This window comes from Mobula hypostoma, chromosome 8 (genome assembly GCF_963921235.1).
Source record: "Mobula hypostoma chromosome 8, sMobHyp1.1, whole genome shotgun sequence".
Classification (NCBI taxonomy): Eukaryota; Metazoa; Chordata; class Chondrichthyes; order Myliobatiformes; family Myliobatidae; genus Mobula; species Mobula hypostoma.
In genome coordinates, this window is record NC_086104.1 from 86,818,116 (window position 1) to 86,840,346 (window position 22,231).

At 42.4% G+C, this 22,231-nt stretch overlaps 1 protein-coding gene across 1 annotated transcript; it reads right to left on the bottom strand.

Moving 5' to 3' along the window:
• Positions 1 to 1,842: 1,842 nt before the first annotated feature.
• naa20 (N-alpha-acetyltransferase 20, NatB catalytic subunit) lies at positions 1,843 to 14,793 on the bottom strand. Its single transcript, XM_063056251.1, has 6 exons — positions 14,626 to 14,793; positions 9,818 to 9,842; positions 6,788 to 6,878; positions 3,762 to 3,897; positions 3,526 to 3,671; positions 1,843 to 3,298 (listed from the first exon to the last, which is right to left on the bottom strand). Exons 1-6 carry the CDS (start codon positions 14,676 to 14,678, stop codon positions 3,213 to 3,215), a joined length of 537 nt encoding a protein of 178 aa, XP_062912321.1. The 5' UTR covers positions 14,679 to 14,793; the 3' UTR covers positions 1,843 to 3,212.
• Between the last annotated feature and the right edge of the window lie 7,438 nt (positions 14,794 to 22,231).

Here is a 22,231-nt window from a genome sequence, read left to right on the forward strand (position 1 = left end):
ACTGTGGTGTATTCATTCAGGTTAAGAGATGAGTCCCTGAATATCGTCCAGTCCATCAACTGAAAACAGTCCTGTAAGTACTCCTCCACCTCTCTTGACCATCCCTTCTGGGTTCTCATCGCTGGTGCTGAGGTCTTTAGTCTCTGCCGTATGCTGGGAGTAGAAGTACAGCTAGGTGATCCAGCTTTCCGAAGTGCAGGCATGGGATGGCATGGTAAGTGTTTTGCATGGTAAGTTTTTCAAGGTGGTATAACAGTGGTCAAGTGTGTTGGCTCCACTGGTTTCAAAGGTGATGTGGTGGTTGTTGTACCGATGTCTTCAAGCTGGCCTGGTTGAAATTCCCCCCCCCCCCACCTCCCAAATAATAGGGAAAGCATCAGGGTGCACTGGTTCATGACTGCACATCATAGTGCTCAGCTCCTGATGTGCTTTGTGGCTGAGGTGCAAGTACAATTGAGGCCTGTCTTTCTAATCTTATTTACCATTTTCCTTGCTCTTATTTCTCTGAAGCTGCCTGACCTGTTGAGTTCCTCAGCATTTTGTGTGGATTTCAATGTAGGGAAATAAACAGCTGATGTTTAGGGCTGAGACCCTTCATTGGGTCTGTAAAGGAAGAAGGCAGAATAAAAAGGTAAAGGGTAGGGGAGGGGAGTACAAGGTGGATGCTGGAGGAAGTCAGCAGGTCAAGCAGCATCTATGGAGTGAAATCATCAGTTTTCTGGAAATAGCTCTAAAGGATTGCCTGGTCAAACTTTGAGATTCAAATTTTGCTATAATTACAATCACAAACTACTCCACAAAGATTTTTAGATTCTTGCCACTGAACCCAAACAGTGCAACTTATCTTAATTTCTGAACCACTGGTTCTTTAAATACTTTTTACAGTGTTCCAAATAAGCTTGTTAGGTGAGTCAGGCGTATTGGCAATAAATAACTTGTGGTTTAATATAGCTAATGCGATTGGTGGTAGAAGCAACAAGCTGATACTATGGAATACATGGGCAATGTATCTAACATAACAAGCTTGGAGTAAAGAATGGGCAGCCAAATCAGATGGTACAATCAATACAACATTTTAAAGGAAAAAAGTGACCCTTTTGTAATATTGTCGTAAAATTTTGTGTTTACAGGTAGTACAATCCAGTAAATTCCTTATAACCTAGGGTAGGCAAATACAGCCTGGTTACTAGGAAATGCTGTTCTAGTAGGAATTAGCATGAAAAATGTAATATCATGTGATTAAAAATGCTCAATTTTAAGAACAATTAAATGAAGAATGAATACAAAGTTCACAATCAGTATTGGTTAAAGCATAAATATTTGCATCCTATGATGTAGTGTCCTAATTGAAATTAAATTATTGTCTGTTCTGATTATAATCTCTTCATAAAACTGGCATTTGTAGGATTTGTATTTTGATATTAGCTCAGTGTTTTGAAATAGCTGGATACTGGAAAGTTCGTGCTCCCGTGTGGATACTGAATGGAAATTATTCAGCCCACTTAATGTCAAATATTTTAAGGTAGCATCTTGTCAACAGTTTGATAGTTGAAGCAGTTGCCATTTGGATCTAAGCTGGTTACAGTGCCTAGTATTTGTAACTTGTTAATGATTTGTATTGGATACTATGTCATCTGTCATCGATAATTGGTTAGCCATTATATTGTGTAGTCCTGCTTTAGGGACGTATATAGTTACATATCCATAACACAGGTGCCTTATCCACATGAAATGAAACTTCATACAACAAATCTGTGAGGCAATCATTATTTTTGATTTATGGCTTTAATCATTTTATATACCATTTTTTAAAATGTATCATATCCCAAAGTCAGCAAGGGAGGTGGTTGAGGCAGATATAGTGTGTCATTTTGATATTTTCATGCTGATATTGGGACAGTGCTGTGAATTGTACATAAAATTGTTTCTTTAAAAATGCAGATTCTGGGACTGACATCTTTCTGTTCTTACAATCATTACACTGATTTGATTCATTTTGCTTCCACTCAAAGCAAAGTTATTGAAAGGGTTTCCAGCAGTGCATGGGAATGTATAAACAGGCTAATACTGTTCTAACATGGCAACCACCAACTGCTAGGCCCAGAACAGCAAAAGAGTAGGTGATTAGTTTTAATTTATTTTACCCATGATCCATTTGTTGTACAGTATTGTTAAAATAAGTCAATAATACCAAAGTAGCAGTATACACATTGACCTTAGATCATTCCTAATTTTGTGTACAATTTTCATTGTCTCAGGTTTTAGGCAGCAAAAGCCATATTTAGGTTGTTAATCTGATTTGGAGTCATGTTTACAGATGCATTTTAAAAGTATCTACCGTCTGATATAGTAATTAAAACAAAATTATACAAGAACAAAAATGTATTGATATTTACAGTAAATTGCACATACAGGTATTAACTAGGTCTGAACCTTGACAGTACTTAAAGTATTTTAAAAATCATGAAGTCTATGAAAAAACTGATTTAAAACAATTTTCCCCCTGCAGTCTGTTTATAGCTAGAGCATCAAAAATGTCTCCTATTATACTGCCTGCTGCTTTCTCATCAATAGTGAAAGATTAAATTTAAAATCTATTAGGTATTATTTCTTCCTTGTATAAACACCCAGTTATTAACATGCATACATTTCCAGTGTATTAAAAAAAATTTAAAACCTTTGTCTCAGCCTCCAGGTACAAATGATCCTCATCAGGAAGCCTGAACAGCTATGAAATTAAACAAACATTCCAGCACCTAAAGAGCTGACAACATTGAGTTTTTGCTGCACTTTTGGATACCAACTATATTCCGTCTATTACACAAGAAATTAAATCTCTCACAAATCTTTATTAAGTATATACAAGAAATCTGCATACATACAAGTGTATCTCCAAGGCTGTTGGCTGCAAGGGCCATATTAACAAACATTTCTTGATAAAGCTGTGGCTCTTGGGGCCTACAAAGGTAAATGCAGAATGCTAGGACTCAAAAAAAATGGATAGGCCATGATGAAATGGCGGAGCAGACTCAATGGGCCAAATGCCCTAATTTGCTCCTATATCTTATGGTCTTAAAATTATCAAGATAACTTCATACTCATGCACTACTGAAACACAAGCAGACTTACTATCCAAAAAAAAACCTCAAATTCCCTAATTCTCTTTTCAGTGCTCATAAAATTGTACATTGCCCAAGAACCACAGCTTAAAGCTATTCAATGTCTTCAGGCCTAACTGGATGAGGAAGAGGTATTATTGATTTCTTCTCTTTATCTCTTGATAAGGCTTTTCTCATATCTGTTGGAGAGATCAAAAATGCGTGGTTAAAAATGCAAACATCTAAAAAGTTGGTTAACACAATTCATCCAAAGTGGAGTATTCACTTACAAATTACCTTTCATTGAATCAGTAATTATAACTACCTGTAAATTCATAGCATAGGATCTCAAAGTAATCAACAACCCATAAATATGTACCAAAATTACAAATTATTATAAAAGGTTTATATAAATTTATAATCATACCATAGGCATTTTCATCAGGTTCTCCATTGCTAGCTGAATAGTATTCTATCACAGTTCTGTAGACACTGTAGCCAAGCTGCTTGTACATGTTCACAGCCACTTGATTGGATACTCGTACAAATAGATCCACAAAGAATCCACCTTTTCTATAGAAAAGAAGCACAATGTTCATCTATCACTGATGAAATGTATGTTAACCAGATACTATATGTAGTAGCTAAAACATACAAACTAACCTTTCAGATATCTCCTCCAGCAGTTCCATCAGTTTAGCTGCTAGTCCTAAACGTCTAAATTCTGGAGCCACAGATAATGCTGTTACATGTCCATGCCATTCCTCTCTTGCCACTGATCCTTCAGCTTTCCCCATTACTTAAAATAAGAAACAATCAGTAAGTGACACTATTTAAATACTGTTCGCTCTAAGCATGGTGTAGTTCTAATAGCCACACAAGTGCACACATCTGACGCAAGTGAGAAACTGTTTGGCAAACTCTCCTGCCCCAATTAAGTGGCATAATGTCCCGAATAAACAAAGGGAATCCCAGTTATTTTCTCAATTGGAGTTCGTTCTTTTTTGGCCACCCCAATTAACCGATGGTCCAATTAACCAGAACCCAATCTATATGCTTTTAAAATTGGGAATGTGTGTTTACACACAATTCAGAAATGTAACAAAAATTTCAATACAATCAAACAGAAACTGAAGAATACAGAACATCACAGTGCTTGCCTGTGGGAACAGGTAAGATTCTATGTGACTGCTTTTGAGTTGATAAACTGGTCCATAATCTAACATTCAGCAGCCAGCCTAGATGAATATGCCACTATTATCTCAGACATTCTCAGCAAGTGTGTTGAGGAACTGTGTATCAAAAAGGAGAATCCAAGTGCTTCCAAATCATGAAGACCCATTCTCTTCTCAAATCTAGGTCTGCAGTATTTGAATCAGGTGACCCTGACCTTTATAAGAAATCAAGATACGACCTTCATAAAGCCATCAGAGATGCTAAGAAACAGTATCAGTCCGAAATGGAATTTCAGTCCAGCTATCAAGTCTTACATAGCAAGTTATAAAATGAAGTCAGACAGTATCACAGAAGGGAACAGATATATCACCACCCACCCTGACAGTTTCTAGTACACCTAAATCTACAGGATGTAAGATCAGTCTTCTGGAAGGTGAGCCCATGGGAAGCATTGAGCCTAGATGGTGTCCCTGGACATGTCCTTAGATTTTGGTGCAGATTAGCTGGCAGGAGTATTTGCAGATATTAACCTCTCCCTGTTTTAGGCTATGGTTCTCTCCTGCCACTATCATCCTTGTATCCAAGAAAAACAAGATAACATGTCTTTATGACTACTGCCAAGTGACTACTGTCTACCATCATGAAGCATTCAAGAGGCCAGTCATAGAAAACATTAACTCCAGGTTTCCAGACAACCTTGACCCACTGCAATTTACCTACCTCCAAAGGAGGTTTACGGCAGACACCATCTCTAGAGCATCTGAACAGTAGAGAACTATGTCCAATTATTGCTTATTGATTACAGTTCTGCCTGCAGTACAATTATTCCAACCAAACTCTGGACCCTGGGAGTTATGCAACTGGATCCTTGACTGCCTGACCAACAGACTGCAATCAATAAGGATAGGCAGCAACATCTCCGCCATGATTATTCTAAATGCTGGTACTCCAGAAGGTTGCATCCTCAGCCACTACTCTACTCACTGTACACTTGTGGCTGGGTGGCCAGATTTTGCTCTAACTCCATCTACAAGTTTGCAGATGATACCACTGCAGCAGGCCACATCTCAAGTAATGATTTGGAGTACAGGAAGGAGGTAAGAGGGCTTAGTGACATAGTGTCATGACAACAACCTTACTCTCAGTGTCAATTTTTAAAAAAAGTAATTGACTTCAGAAACAGAGCCAGTGCAAACACACCTGTCTACATCAACTGTGTTGAGGTTGAGAATTTCAAGTTCCTAGGTATGAACATCACCAATTACCTGCTCTGGTCCTAGCATGTTGATGTCACAGCCAATAAAGTTCACCAATGCCTCTACTTCCTCAGGAAACTAAGATTCGGCATGTTCCTGTCGACTCTTAATAATTTTTAACCATTGGAAGTATTCTTTCTGGATGCATAACAGATTGGAATGGCAACTGATCAACACATAACCGCAAGAAAGTGCAGTTGTGGAAGCAGCCCAGCACGACAAAGGAGCCAGCTTCCCCTCTATGAACTGTCTATACTTCTCATTGTGTCAGTGAAATAGCCAGCATAAAGGCCCCACCCACTCGACACATTCTCTCTACTCCCCTCTCCCATAAAAGAGGATACAAAAGCCTGAAAGCACATACCAGCAGCTCACACTTTATTCTACATTATTGTTTTACCTTATGCTAGCTCAATGCACAATGTAATAATTTGATCTGCATAAATAGCAAGCAAGCAAACTTTTCACTATATCTTTGTACGTATGTCAATGATAAACACAAGAGATTCTCTAGATTTTGGAAATCCAGAGCAACACACACACAAAATACTGAAGGTCAGGCAGCATCCACAGAAATGAATAAATAGTCAACGTTTCGGGCCAAGGCCCTTCTTCAGGGCCGAAAAGGGGGAAGATGCCAGAATAAAGGTGGGGCGGGGGGAGGATGGAAGATAGCTAGGTGATAGGTGGAGCCAGGTAGGTGGGAAAGGTAGAAGATTGGAGAAGAAGAAATCTGATATGAAAGTGGACCATAGGAGGAAAGGAAGAAGGAGGGGCATCAGGTGAAGTGACTGGCAGGGAGGAGAAGAGGTAAGAGGCCCCAGTAGTGAACAGAAGCAGGGTGAAGTGGGGGGGGGGGGGAAGGAAAATACCAGGAGGAGAAATTGATGCGATAATAAACCAATACCAATTCTTAAAGAGTGTTGGAGGGGTGAAATAAATTTTTCCCTGACATTCAAAGTAGTTCTAGAGGTTTTGACCAATTAAAGGAATGCAGAGAAAATTCTGAAAACCAACAATTAAACAAAAAGAGGCGATCTTTGACTGTGTGCTCTTGGAGAATTGCTTGTGAAATGTAATGGACAAAACGGTTGCTAGATTCATTTTTACATTCCTAGAAGTACAAATGAAGTAGGTCAAGAACTGGAGTAATATAATATTACAGATCTCAGTTACAACAGTAATGCTCAAATAAATATTTTGATTTTTAAATTAGATTATGGTGAGTTTAAACAAACTACAATGCTGGATTCTTACTGTATCCCATCAACTCTCCTCCAGGTGCTTCAGCAACAATAAAATACTCTGGCCAATGAGCCAAATACTGTAGATAGAAGGGGATCCCATACTGTGAATTAGTTAAGAAAAATAACAAGATAATATAGTCAGTAATCTGCAAAAGTTAAATTAGCGTCCAATACAAAACTTAATAGTAACAAAAAGCTCTACCTTGTATTTATATGTAGGCTGATGAAGTGCAATCTACAATTTTTTTTCTATTTTATTTACTTAACGTCACTGTGGCTTTTTGTTATGCCATAGCTCAAGAGTTTTTCCCAGCTCTACAGCTATTTCTTTCATCAGTTGCTAATCTGGCTCCAAATGTACAAGGAGTTAAGTGAATTATCATTGGTTTAATCTAGTTCATGCCAATTCATTTCACGAAGCCTTGCTCAGCCAAATTGATTCTGAATTTCATGTAAATTCATACACAATTCAAAATTTGAGAGCCCTTCAAAGAATAAATGATCACTGAAAATACAGCAACTCCATAAAGTAACCAGGCAGTCAGAGTACAAGTTTAGTCCTATTGCAAATTAAAAATCTACTAGCTATTAACAATCATGAAAATCCTCAATAAGCCCAAATGAATTGAAACTTGCTTTTGGAGCACAATTTGAAAAGAAGCTTAACAACCCAACAGATGGTGGGCATCAGGCTCTTAAATCAGAATGAAGCACACTACAAAGAACTATGAATTAGTTGTGGTAGACTAAGAAACCATATTGAAATGCATGATAGCAATATCTATTTTTTTAAAGAATTAATACTTGGTTTACAAGTTGCTAAATTGTACTGCTGGCCCATGGCATAAAGAAAGTTGGGAACCCCTGCTTTAGGGTAAAGGAAAAATAACTGGCCATGGCTAGAAAGTAATAATTCAAAAAGATTAGACAAATAATGTTGCCAAAAAGCAGTAAGCCAAGGACTAGGAAGATTTAAGAAATCAGCTAACCATAGAAACTACAGCACAGAAACTGGCCTTTTGGCCCTTCTTGGCTGTGCCAAACCATTTTCTGCCTAGTCCCACTGACCAGCACACGGACCATATCCCTCCATACACCTCCCATCCACGTATCTGTCCAATTTATTCTTAAATGTTAAAAAAGAACCCGCATTTACCACCTCATCTGGCAGCTCATTCCATACTCCCACCACTCTCTGTGTGAAGAAGCCCCCCCGAATGTTCCCTTTAAACTTTCCCCCCTCACCCTTAACCCATGTCCTCTGGTTTTTTTCTCCCCTTGCCTCAGTGGAAAAAGCCTGCTTGCATTCACTCTATCTATACCCATCATAATTTTATATACCTCTATCAAATCTCCCCTCATTCTTCTATGCTCCAGGGAATAAAGTCCTAACCTATTCAACCTTTCTCTGTAACTGAGTTTCTCAAGTCCCGGCAACATCCTTGTAAACCTTCTCTGCACTCTTTCAACCTTATTTATATCCTTCCTGTAATTTGGTGACCAAAACTGAACACAATACTCCAGATACGGCCTCACCAATGCCTTATACAACCTCATCATAACATTCCAGCTCTTATACTCAATACTTTGATTAATAAAAGCCAATGCACCAAAAGCTCTCTTTATGACCCTATCTACCTGTGACGCCACTTTTAGGGAATTTTGTATCTGTATTCCCAGATCCTTCTGTTCCACTGCACTCCTCAGTGTCTTACCATTAACCCTGCATATTCTACCTTGGTTTGTCCTTCCAACATGCAATACCTCACACTTGTCTGTATTAAACTCCATCTGACATTTTTCAGCCCATTTTTCCAGCTGGTCCAAGTCCCTCTGCAGGTTCTGAAAACCTTCCTCACTGTCTACTACACCTCCAATCTTTGTATCATCAGCAAATTTGCTGATCTAATTTACCACATTATCATCCAGATCATTGATATAGATGACAAATAACAATGGACCCAGCACTGATCTCTGTGGCACACCACTAGTCACAGGCCTCCACTCGGAGAAGCAATTCTCTTCCACCACTCTTTGGCTTCTTCCATAGAGCCAATGTCTAATCCAATTTACCACCTCTCCATGTATACCTAGCGACTGAATTTTCCTAACTAACCTCCCATGCAGGACCTTGTCAAAGGCCTTACTGAAGTCCATGTAGACAATATCCACTGCCTTCCCTTCATCCACTTTCCTGGTAACCTCCTCGAAAAACTCCAATAGATTGGTCAAACATGACCTACCACGCACAAAGCCATGTTGACTCTCTCTAATTAAAGTCCCTGTCTATCCAAATGCTAACAATGACTCAACCACTGATGTGCCAAAGGTACTAGAAGTTGAGAGGAGACAAGCAAGAAACATCAAAATGGACTATATTATATAAAAGAAAAAGTTATTAAAGTTAATGTGGGCTCCTCTCTGAGACAAGAGAAATTCTATTGAAGAGTACAGAAATAGATAAAAATATTTAATACTGCTTCATGTAAGACAAAAGAAAGCCAATTGGAAACAGCAGAGGGCTAAAAATCTAGGTGACAGTAGCTCAATGAAATTAGTACCGGTTGAAATAAATTTGAATGAAAGCATTATTGAAAATGGTGAGCTATAGATTTTTAGACATCAAGAGAACCAAGAGCTATGTGAAGTGCAGAGCTGACACAAGGGGCTTCATGGACCACTGCTGCTTCTGTTTCTTACCTGGTATTTTGAGGTGAGAACATACTGCTATGGAAAACAAATAGCAAGAGGAACAATTTAACACAATTCTATAATTTTTCAAATAGCACTACTTTTACTGATTTCAACATCAACTAAAGATAAATTAATATAGAATTAATAAAAACAAAGTACTCAAGGCCACTAATTTAATTTGTGTTGGTGTTATCAAGTAGAAGTTTAAATGACAGCTTTGCTCAGGCACATTTCTAATCTGAATTATGTCTTACTTTTTAAGAAAAATATGGATGTGCTGCCTGGTGAACATTAACCAGTTTCTTCTCAAGAATTCAATGCATTATTTAACTGTTAATAAGGATACAGTTTCTGTAAGTGGATCCAAATTTCTGCAAAATAAAACAAAAACAAATTACAAAATAGTCACAATCTGCTGTTGTAATTAGTGCAGTGTTATATTAAAATATAGTTTTCCACAAAGAAAGCAACAAAAATCCTGCTGTTTGGGCCATGTGTATCACTGACACACAAATATTGTAAAAACTTATTAGCAACTAAAATCCCCTAAATACGGTAAACAAATAAAGAGTAGGATGCCAGGACTTCATTGGCACACCAATGACAAGGTTACTCCATGATGCCCCTCCTCCCGTTCTTACTCCATCCCTTATTTATTTATTATTTTTTATTTTCCCCCTTTCTTCTCTCTCTGTCCCTCTCACAATAACTCCTTGCCTTCTCTCCATCTTCCTCTGGGCTCCCCTCCCCCTTTCTTTCTCCCTAGGCCTCCCGTCCCATGATCCTTTCCCTTCTCCAACTCTGTATCCTTTTTGCCAATCACCTTTCCAGCTCTTTGCTCTATCCCTCCCCCTCTTGTCTTCTCCTATCATTTCCGATTTCCCCCTCCCCCTCTCAAATCTTTATCTATCGCTTCTTTCAGTTAGTCCTGACGAAGGGTCTCGGCCTGAAATGTTGACTGTGCTTCTTCCTATGGATGCTGTTTGGCCTGCTGCGTTCCACCAGCATTTTGTGTGTGTTGCTCCATGATGGCAGTGACCGGAGCGAGGCTCAGGAGGGCCATCAGTTGACTGAAGAGGGAGAAAAGGGCAGCTTTTGGCTGTGGCTGAAGAGGAGGGACAGAAATTGGGATACCGACTAACCTCATTGGAAACTGCAGGGGGTGGCAGAGAGACATCTCTGCTACTGCTCCGCCACCAGGAGATGGATATCAAGACTAAAGCCTGATTTATACTTCTGCATTAACTCAACGCCGTAAGTGCTGCGTCGCCGCAAACCCTACGCAAAGCTGACACAGATTCCTACGCCAGAGCCTGCGTTGCTGCGACGCGCACCTCTCCCAAAATGTAACTGTGATTGATCCGCTTGGTAGCATCACATTTCATCCTACGCTGCAATAGCTTCCCATCGGGCGACTGAAGGGCGGGGAAGGAACTCTGGCTGCAATGCTTTCCATAAAGGTTAACAGACCTCCAAAATTATGGAGGACACATTTCACTCTTACGAAAAAAGACGCTCGCTTCTTGTTTATCCCGAGAAAGACTACCATGACCATGAAGCCTTGCACGGGCAGGTGTGTGCGCATGCGTGACGTGCGCGAATTGCAGAGCGACGCAGACACACCAATGCACAAATATAAATGTTCACAACGTGCAAAAGTCACTTGCATAGGTTACGGCGTCGAGTTAACGCAGAAGTATAAATCAGGCTTTAGGGAGCAAAACATCAATGAATGGTGTGCACTGTTGGAGGTGCGGCAGACAGCAATGCCTAGCAGGAAACAACATTTTCCTGTAAATCTCACTGGAAGCTATTTACATGTAATTTTCACGTGGGATTTACAAATGCTTTAGCTTCCCTGAATCAAAATAATAAAGTAGTACAAGAAGCCAGCAGACTTATTAGTATCTCCTGTCATCTGTTCTCAGACTTCAAGCCTTTCCAGATCAGAACATGGACCTGGTTGAACATTCTATACAGTGGCATGGTCAGAAGCAAGACATTTACTTTTGCAACAAATAACTCCGCCAACTGCTTTCACAGATGCTTTTGGTGTCATTGGGTTCATCTTGTTAAAACACAAATACAAAAACTTGAAACGAATTCAATCACATTATAACTTTAAAAAGTTGCAAATTGTTTATTTGTGGAATCAGATATCAATGGGAAGCTGTGTAAGCAGTACCCATCATCTAAAGTCATTTTATAGACAGAATCATATCCCAATAGTCACCAATTATGCAATAAAAGCAATGGGCATCAAATCATCTTCTATCTTCTTATCATGAACTGGAAAATAATGCTTATTCTTAATGCAAACAAGAGGCACATGTAGTATCTACAGCATATAATTTTATCACTTTAGTAGATTTATTGCTGTGGTTACATTCTACCCATAAAGGCCTCCTCCTGTCTCCTTCTAACTCTCCTTCCACGCTACCTTATAATTCTCAATAGTCCTGTTCTGAATTCCTAAATCTTAAGTACGCTTCCTTTTCCTTATTGACTAAATGTGCCAGTTCTCTTGTTGACCTCTTCTCTTCACCCGACCGTACTTTCCCTGCCTTAATGGGGCAAACCACCAGAACCCCTTGCAAGTGCTCCTTCAACAACTTCCACATTTCCATTATACATTTCCCTGAGAACATTTGTTCCTAATTTACACTCCTAAGCTCCTGCCCAACTGCATCATAATTAGTCCTCTCCAATTAAATATTTTCCCCATACCGGCTGCTCCTATCCCCATCAAAGGCTATGGCAGATATCAGGGACTGTCTCCAAAATGCTCTGAATCTGTCACCTAACCAGGTCTGTTGCCTAGCACAGATCCAGTATGGCCTCTCCACTAGTCAGCCTGTCCACAAATTGTCAGGAATCCTTCCTGAACATACTTAAATTCCAACCCAGCTAAACCTTTTGCACTAATCAATATGAGGGAAGTTAGGTCAACCTGTTATTTTTCTCACCTTACCAAAATTTGCTCTTCTGTGTTCCAGTGGCTGTTGGGGGGAGCTATCTATAAAATGCTCCCTTCCTGTTTCTGATGTCTACCCAGACTCACTCAATACATGATCCCTCCATGACATTCAACCTTTCGGCAGCTGTAATACTATCCTTGATTTGCAATCCCACTCCCCCACCTCTTTTACCTCTCTCCCTGTCTCTTCTGAAACATTTAAAACTTGGACTATCCAGCAGCCATTCCTGCCCTTGTGACAGCAAAGTCTCTGTAAAGGGCACAACATCACAATTCCATGCTCCGGATTCATCACCCTTTTTACCTAATACTTCTCACATTAAGGTATTGAAAATACATTTCAACCCATCTAATCGACTGTATTTACTGGTCCATCATATGCCCTATCATTCTGGCTCCCCTCCCCTTGCCTACCTAGTACAAACCCTCCCCAACAGCTCTAGCAAACCTACCTTAAAGGATTTTAGTCCCCCTACTGATTATTTCTAGCATTTACTGTTTGTACTTAATAATTTGCAGCATGAGTTCTATGGGGCATCACAGTGGTGACATACAAAGTACTGTCTAATGGTGTAAACACGAGGAATTCTGCAGATGATGGAAATTCAAGTAACACACATGAAAGTTGCTAGTGAACGCAGCAGGCTAGGGAGCATCTCTAGGAAGAGGTACAGTGGGTGTTTCGGGCCGAGACCCTTCGTCAGGACATTGGCCCGAAACGTCGACTGTACCTCTTCCTAGAGATGCTGCCTGGCCTGCTGCGTTCACCAGCAACTTTCATGTGTGTTACTGTCTAATGGTCTTAGTTAAGGAAAGAGGTTAGGATATTGCAAGTAGAGCAGAGAGAGCTTACAACATAAATATTTAGAATGGACAGGTGCAGTAGGCTTGTGTCTACTGGAATTAGAAGAATGTATGAACTTCATGGAATTGTACAAGATCCTAGACAAAATTCTCTATATTTTTTTACAGCTGCATGGACTGACCATTGCTCTGAGCAGGAAGTTTTTACACCACCGCCACAGCACTTTATAATAACATTATACAAAGGAAAATCCCAGCTGCATGGCAACAAAGGCCATGTGCAAGGGAGCATTTCAGTTACTGCACTGCCGTGTACCTGCGCATCTTAGAGGGAACAGTGATCCTGGATAATCTTGACACGGCAGATGTTAGAGGATCTAGACCTAGTGGTAACCGTTTTAAAATAGGGTGTCACCATTTTGTGGGTGCTTGGACTTTTTTTCTTCTCCAGAAGACAGCAAATGTATTTTTTTAAAAGAGAAGTAGGTAAAAAGAGTTAAGGAAGGGAAATGGACGTGTTACTGCATGTAGATGGGTATGCAGAGTCGAGTCAAGGTTGTAGCTGATCATCCATCATCTTAATGGCAGAGCAAGTCTTAAGGGCTGAGTAGCCTATTTTATATTCCAAGTTTATATGTGTACCGTTTCCTTTATTTTTCTACATTTAGTAAGTGACATACGAAGTGAGTGAAGCATACTTTCTCAACCTATCCTAACTGCATTTTTATTCTGTTGCCCAGCTCCCTTGAAATCCACCATTTCCCCTGTTTGGATGCAAGATTCACGCTGCCCCTACTCACACCACTTCCAACCACTAACTCAGGTTCTAAATCTAGAAAACAAGCTATTTAGAAGCACAAAAGTGCGCAGATGCTGGACGTCTAGAGCAACACAAAAGCATCGGAGGAACAGAGATGGCACCTATGGAAAGAAATGAAGTTGACGTTTCAGGTCGAGATCCTTCACCTGGATTGGCAGTCGGGAAGGGTCTCGACCCAAAGCAGTGCCCGTTCACTTCCCTTCACAGATGCTGATCGTTAGGTGGGATAACTGGAGAAGGTAGGATTGTTCTCCGAGTAGAGACAGTAAAACTGGAAGAGATTCAAACTCATGAACAACGTTGAACATACACTTCCCGTTAACCAGGGCACACAGGTCAAAGTCGAGTTTATTATACATACAAGCACACGTATCCACAGGTACAATATAGTGGGGGGAGAACTACTTGCAGCAGCTGATATGATGCACATGAGCATCAGATAAGGTTTACCCGGATCATCGCTGTTTTAACCCCGTCTCGGCCACAGAGCACGAGGAGGCATTCACGTGGTGCCTCCACTCCGCAAGACGGCTTCGCGCCACACTTTACTCACATGTTGTTGAACCGAAAAAGGTCATCACAACAAAACGCACGCAGCGTCGTCATTTTACAAGCTGACACTCAACCGGCCACAACGCTCCCACCGAACGGCAAAGTGCCACCGGAACTGGCGTAAAACACGACGGCGTGAGGCGGGCGGTGGGGGCGGGGAGAGGCCGAAGCGTGTTACGTCGCCCGCCGTCCTGATGCCCGCGCCGTGTCGCGCGCTGGCGTGCCCGACGGGAATGACGTCACCGGCCGAGCGCGAGCGACGTTGCTTACGAGCTGCCTCCATCTAGTGGTTGGATGACATCGCCGCCGAAGTGCAGGCGGGGGGCTCTTTCCCCGCAGGTGACACGAGGAAAGGGGAATAGAGGTCGGTCTGCCGACGCCTGGAGCCCCTTGAACCATCCTGTGGGATAGTGACCCTACCCACGTCTGCTCCGCCCATGCCCACTCACACAAGGTTCAAATACTGCAGGTTTCTGCCTTGAACATATTCAATGATTACTGTACCTCCATAAGTTCCCAAGGTAAAGAATACCCATCTCTGAGAGATAAATTCTTGCTCGTTCGCGAAAACTGCAAAATATAGGCTATTCCAGGGAACAGACGGGTTCGTATTTTACTAACGTCCACGAATTTGTCCGTGAACAAACAAAAATCACTCCGCCTGGTCACCACCCCTATCTTGGAATGAATGGCAACGAATTTACATAAGAATAATACGTAAGAACGATTCAGAACGAGGGGACCCAAGTTCTGAAATTCTTGTGTCCATTAGACTTTTGAGTTTAATAGACAATAGGTGCAGGAGTAGGTCATTCGGCCCTTCGAGCCAGCACCGCCATTCACTGTGATCATGGCTGATCATCCACAATCAGTATCCAGTTCCTGCCTTATCCCCATAACCTTTGATTCCGCTATCTTTAAGAGCTCTATCCATCTCTTTCTTGAAAACATCCAGAGACTTGGCCTCCACTGCCTTCTGGGGCAGAGCATTCCACAGATCCACCACTCTCTGGGTGAAAAAGTTTTTCCTGAACTCTGTTCTAAATGACCTAACCCTTATTCTTAAACTGTGGCCTCTGGTTCTGGACTCACCCATCAGTGGGAACATGCCTCCTGCCTCCAGCGTGTCCAATCCCTTAATAATCTTATATGTTTCAATCAGATCCCCTCTCATCCGTCCAAATTCCAGTGTATACAAGCCCAGTTGCTCCATTTTTTCAACATATGACAGTCCTGCCATCCCGGGAATTAACCTTGTGAACCTACGTTGCACTCCCTCAATAGCAAGATGTCCTTCCTCAAATTTGGAGACCAAAACTGCACACAGTACTCCAGGTGTGGTCTCACCAGGACCCTGTACAGCTGCAGAAGGACCTCTTTGCTCCTATACTCAATTCCCCTTGTTATGCCATTAGCTTACTTCACAGCCTGCTGTAGTTGCATGTTTGCTTTCAGTGACTGATGTACAAGAACACCTAGATCTCGTTGTACTTCCCTTTCTCCTAAATTGACTCCATTTAGATAATAATCTGCCTTCCTGTTCTTACCACCAAAGTGGATAACCTCACATTTATCCACATTAAACTGCATCTGCCCACCCACCCAGCCTGTCCAAGTCACCCTGCATTCTCATAACATCCTCCTCACATTTCACACTGCCACCCAGCTTTGTGTCATCGGCAAATTTGCTAATGTTACTTTTAATTCCCTCATCTAAATCATTAATATATATTGTAAACAGCTGCGACCCCAGCACTGAACCCTGCGGTACCCCACTGGTCACCGCCTGCTATTCCAAAAGGGACCCATTAATCGCTACTCTTTGTTTTCTGTCAGCCAGCCAATTTTCAATCCATGTCAGTACTCTTCCCCCAATACCATGTGCCCTAATTTTGCCCACTAGTCTCCTATGTGAGACTTTATCAAAGGCTTTCTGAAAGTCCAGGTACACTATATCCACTGGCTCTCCCTTGTCCATTTTCATAGTTACACCCTCAAAAAATTCCAGAAGATTAGTCAAGCACGATTTCCCCTTCGTAAATCCATGCTGAGTTGGACCGATCCTGTTACTGCTATCCAGGTGTGTCGTAATTTCATCTTTTATAATTGACTCCAGCATCTTTCCCACCACCGACGTCAGGCTAACCTGTCTATAATTCCCTGTTTTCTCTCTTCCTCCCTTCTTGAAGAGAGGGACAACATTAGCCACCCTCCAATCCACAGGAACTGATCCTGAATCTATGGAACATTGGAAAATGATTACCAATGCATCCGCGATTTCTAAAGCCACCTCCTTAAGTACCCTGGGATGCAGACCATCAGGTTCTGGGGACTTATCAGCCTTCAGTCCCAACAGCCTATCCAACACCACTTCCTGCCTAATATAAATTTCCTTCAGTTCATCCATTACCCTAGGTCCTTTGGCCACTATTATATCTGGGAGATTGTTTGTGTCTTCCCTAGTGAAGACAGATCCAAAGTACCTGTTCAACTCGTCTGCCATTTCCTTGTTCCCCATAATAAATTCACCTGCTTCTGTCATCAGGGGCCCAATTTTGGTCTTAACTATTTTTTTCCTCTTCACATACCTTAAGAAACTTTTACTATCCTCCTTTATATTCTTAGCTAGTTTACCTTCATACCTCGTTTTTTCTCCGCGTATTGCCTTTTTAGTTACCTTCTGTTGCTCTTTAAAAGTTTCCCAGTCCTCTGGCTTCCCACTCGTCTCTACTATGTTATACTTTTTCTCTTTTATTTTTATACTGTCCATTACTTCCCTTGTCAGCCACGGCCTCCCCTTACTCCCCTTAGGATCTTTCTTCCTCTTTGGAATGAACTGATCCTGCACCTTCCGCATTATTCCCAGAAACACTTGCCATTGCTGTTCCACTGTCATCCCTGCTAGGGTATTGTTCCATTGAACTTTGGTCAGCTCCTCCCTCATAGCACCATTGTTCCCTTTGTTCAGCTGTAGTACTGACACTTCCGAGTTTCCCTTCTCCCTCTCAAATTGTAGATTAAAACTTATCATATTATGGTCACTACCTCCTAATGGCTCCTTTACCTTGAGGTCCCTGATCGAATCCGGTTCATTGCACAACACCAAATCTAGAGTTGCGTTCTCTCTGGTAGGCTCCAGTACAAGCTGTTCTAAGAATCCATCTCGGAGGGACTCCACAAACTCCCTTTCTTGGGGTCCAGTACCAACCTGATTCCTCCTGTCTACCTGCATGTTGAAGTCCCCCATAACAACTGTAGCATTACCTTTGCGACATGCCAACTTTAACTCTTGATTCAACTTACACCCTACATCCAGACTACTGTTTGGGGGCCTGTAGATAACTCCCATTAGGGTCTTTCTACCCTTAGAATTTCTCAGTTCTATCCATATTGACTCTACATCTCCTGATTCTATGTCCCCCCTCGCAAGGGACTGAATATCATTCCTCACCAACAGAGCCACCCCACCCCCTCTGCCCATCAGTCTGTCCTTTCGATGGGACGTATACCCTTGAATATTCATTTCCCAGGCCCTGTCCACTTGAAGCCATGTCTCTGTTATTCCCACAACATCATACTTACCAATTTCCAACTGTGCCTCAAGCTCATCCACTTTATTTCTTATACTCCGTGCATTCATATACAATACTTTTAATTCATTACTCCCCTCACCTCCCATATCAATTCCTATTCCTGTCATGGTCCGGTCCGTGAAATCCGTATTCTGGTTAACTGTCTGGTCCATCGACCCTTGCTCCAGGTTTTCCTGTCTACCCTGTTTCTGTTCTTGTTGAGCTCTAACTGAGGCAGCTGATGCTCGTTGGGGCTGGCTGCATAAATACCTTCAGAGACCAGGCTGTGGCTGCTGGATTGTTCTTGTCCTTACTCCTTGTATCCCTTCCTCTGCCTTCTGGTTCCTTACCTGAAGCCTTGCCGGTAATTCTAGCCTCGCTTGAAGTTCTCGTTTCGCCTTGCAACGCCTGAAGCCCTTCCTTGTCTTGCCGGTAACTCTTGCCTCGCCTGAAGTTCTGTCTTGCCTTGCATTGCCTGAAGCCTTGCCTTGTCTTGTCTTGCTGTCTTGTCCTGGAGCCACTCCATATCTAGCTCCCTTCCTGTCCCTTGCCTCCATCGGGTAAGCCAGGCCGTATTGCCGTTACCTGCGGTTGGTTCTGTCACTTCCTGTCCCTTGCCTCTGTCAGTTGGTGATCCGCGCCCTGCCCAGGAGTACCGTGCCCTGCCCAGGAGGAGCCTCCAGCCTCCAGCCAAGCATCACCTCAAGTCTCTAGCCTCCAGCCTCAAGCCTGAAGACTCCATCCTCCTGCCTCCTGCCAAGCCTTACCTCGTCTCTAGCCTCTAGCCTCAAGCCTGAAGACTCCAGCCTCCTGCCAAGCCTCGCCTCAAGTCTCTAGCCTCAAGCCTGAAGACTCCAGCCTTGTCCTGCCTGCTAGCCAAGCCTTGTCCTTGCCTAGTTCTGGGGTCCGAGCCAGAGGCAAGACTCAGGTACTGGGTCCTTGTCCAGTCTTTGGCTCGGAGTCCAAGCCCAGGCTCCTAGCTCTCTTGTCCAGTCCTGTTCCAGGTTCCTGGTTTTCTTGTTCACGTCCTTGCCCTCACCCTGTATCCTAGTCCTGTCCCTAGTACTTCAGTGTCTGTGTCTTGCACTTGGGTCCATTCCTAGCCACCGCCTTCTGACAATTTCACATGGCCATACTGTACGATCCCTTCTTGAGCTTTCTGCTCTGTTGATTCTGCTGTCTTTCTTAACTTTTCTTATTCTCACTTTCCCTTTATCTCCATCCTTCTGTTTCCAGTTCGTCCCCTCTCCCCCCCCCCCCACCTACTTAGTTTAAACACACCCGTGTTGCAGAGGTGAACCTGCCTGCCAGAATGCTGGTGCCCCGCTTATTAAGGTGCAACACGTCCCTTTTGTACAATTCATCCTTACCCCGAAACATACCCCCCAGTGGTCCAAGAATGTAAATCCTTGCTTCCTGCACCAGTTCCTCAGCCACACATTCAGATCCATTATCTCCCTGTTCTTGCCCACTCCAGCACGGGGAACTGGAAGCAAACCGGAGATAACCACCCTGGAAGTCCCGCTTTTCAGCCTTCTTCCGAGTTCTCTGAAGTCATGCTGTAGAATGTCTTTCCTCTTCCTCCCCACGTTGTTAATCTCTGCTATGACAGCATATTAAAGGGTATTCATAAATTGGACGTCCTCAATCAAGGGACAGCTTGTTTTCTGAAGTAATGTGACTCAACTGTAGTTTCTTCTAGAGAACCATTCTCTCTATATCGATCCTGTCAAATCCTTCAGAATCTCGCTCGTTTCAGTAAGACACCTTGTATTTCTTCCTTCCTCCAATCAAAGCAGGTCCCATTTCATCTCAGGATTAATCCAAGAAAACACACTTTGCACTGCTTTCAATACAGGTATCTATTTCCTTAAATACCGAGGAGATCTACAAACAGAATTCCAGTCTTACCGGTGAACTTTACGGCTATATCAAAACCTCGCACCTTTCTACCCTGGACCAACTTTACATTAGCTTTCCTATTTACTTTCTGTACTAGCTGTCTGTGTTTCATGTATTAGGATCCCCATAGCTATTTGTATTGCAACATGTGGCAGTCTGTTATAATTTGATTTTGTTTATCCTTCTTTCCAGAATGCATAACGACATACACTCAGTGGCACACCCTGACCGTTAATACAAATATCGATCTGCCAGTCATTGGACATCAACTCAATGCAGGCATGGTCAAGACGCTTAGTTGCTGTCCGGACCAAACCTCAGAATGGGGAAGAAGTGGGACTTGCCACACAGTCATGAGTGCAGAGCGAATAGAGCAGTGTGTATCTTTCAGGTGTGTTCATTGTCTAGGTCGGAGGATGTGATGTTACTACCAATCCACGCTGAATGTGATCTCCCGGTGAGAAAGTGAAGGATCCGGCTGCAAAGGGGAGAGCCCTGGGTTTTGAAGCTTGGTGATTAGTACCGAGGAGGCCGATGGTGTTAAGCACCGAGCTGTATTTGATAAACAGCAGCCTGAAGTTTGTGTTTGGCGAGTAGAGTGGAGTGCCACTGAGACTGCATCCGCTGTAGACGTTTTGCGGCGGTAGGTGAACTCTAGCAGGTCCAGGTCCTTGCTCAGGCAGGAGCTAATTCTACCCATAACTAATCTTTAAAAACCTCATTACGGGAGAAGTTAATGCCACCGGGTGACAGACATTGAGACAGCTTACCATTGGGTACTGCTTTGATTGCTGCCCTTTTGGACACGCTGCAGGCAGGAAACATGTTCCCGCCGATGGGAGAGTCTAGAACCAGAGACCACAGTTTAAGAATTAGGGGTAGGCCATTTAGAACGGAGCTGAGGAAAAACTTTTTCACCCAGAGAGTGGTGGATATATGGAATGCTCTGCCCCAGAAGGCTGCGGAGGCCAAGTCTCTGGATGCTTTCAAAAAAGAGATGGATAGAGCTCTTAAAGATAGCGGAATCAAAGGTTATGGGGATAAGGCAGGAACTGGATACTGGTAGCGGATGATCAGCCATGATCACAGTGAATGGTGGTGCTGGCTCGAAGGGCTGAATGGCCTACTCCTGCACCTATTGTCTATTGAAACAAATGGGAACCTCACAGGACAGCAGAGAGCGGATGAAGTTGCTCTTCAACCAGACACCCTGGTTCCTACTAAACGATTAGAGTTGCAGCCACAACCGTAGTCGGTCTTCATCATGGTAATCCGATCGAATGAACTAAGGCTGCTTCGTGGAGGTTAGAGACGGGGAGCCAAAAAGGACGGAGAACACGAGCTGACTCGTGGAAAAGACCTGCGACGGAACGCGGGGGTCACGAACGACTCCATCTCGAAGTGGCGAGATAGATTGAAGCATCGAGGTGAATGCGGAAAAAAATCAACGCGCTGTGCGATGAATCTTTCAAATAACTAGCAGTTGGAAAGGAAATGCTGAATACAAATACAAACAAGATGCAGTTAGAATGTAATTATATGTGTTCTTGTCAGAGCCCTTATGGTGTGATTGGCAGTGTAACAATTTACACTATATTAAAAGAATTGCCTGGGCAAGTATTATTCTCTCTCAATTAGAACACTAATAATCTCAGCCATTTCCTCATCAAATACCCGCAAAATATTCATTTTTAAAGTTAATTTCAGGTAACCAAGGAAATCTGAAAGCGGACCATTCATTAATTTATTAATGATGTACTGTTTAAGTTTGTGTTAACCAGAACTTTCAAACATACATTGAAAGATTAACTACTAGATCCTGAAGAGCTTCGTCATTCTGTGTTGCTCCATCCAAAGAGAGTCAGGACTTCCATTTCATGGATGGTACCTGCATCCAGAGCAACATGTGCGTTACCATTATTCCCATTACTCCTGGTAATATATTAGAAGGTGGGGCCCCTCACTTTCCACGGGAGCAATTTTTCCAAATTCAAAAGCAAAACAATGTTTGAAATAAAATCAGAACATGCTAGGGATACTTTATAAACGAGGAAGGATTTAGCTGGTAATTAATTATTTCTTTAAAGCTTGACTTAACTTACCAGGTCAATGATTTTACTTGTTCTAGACACA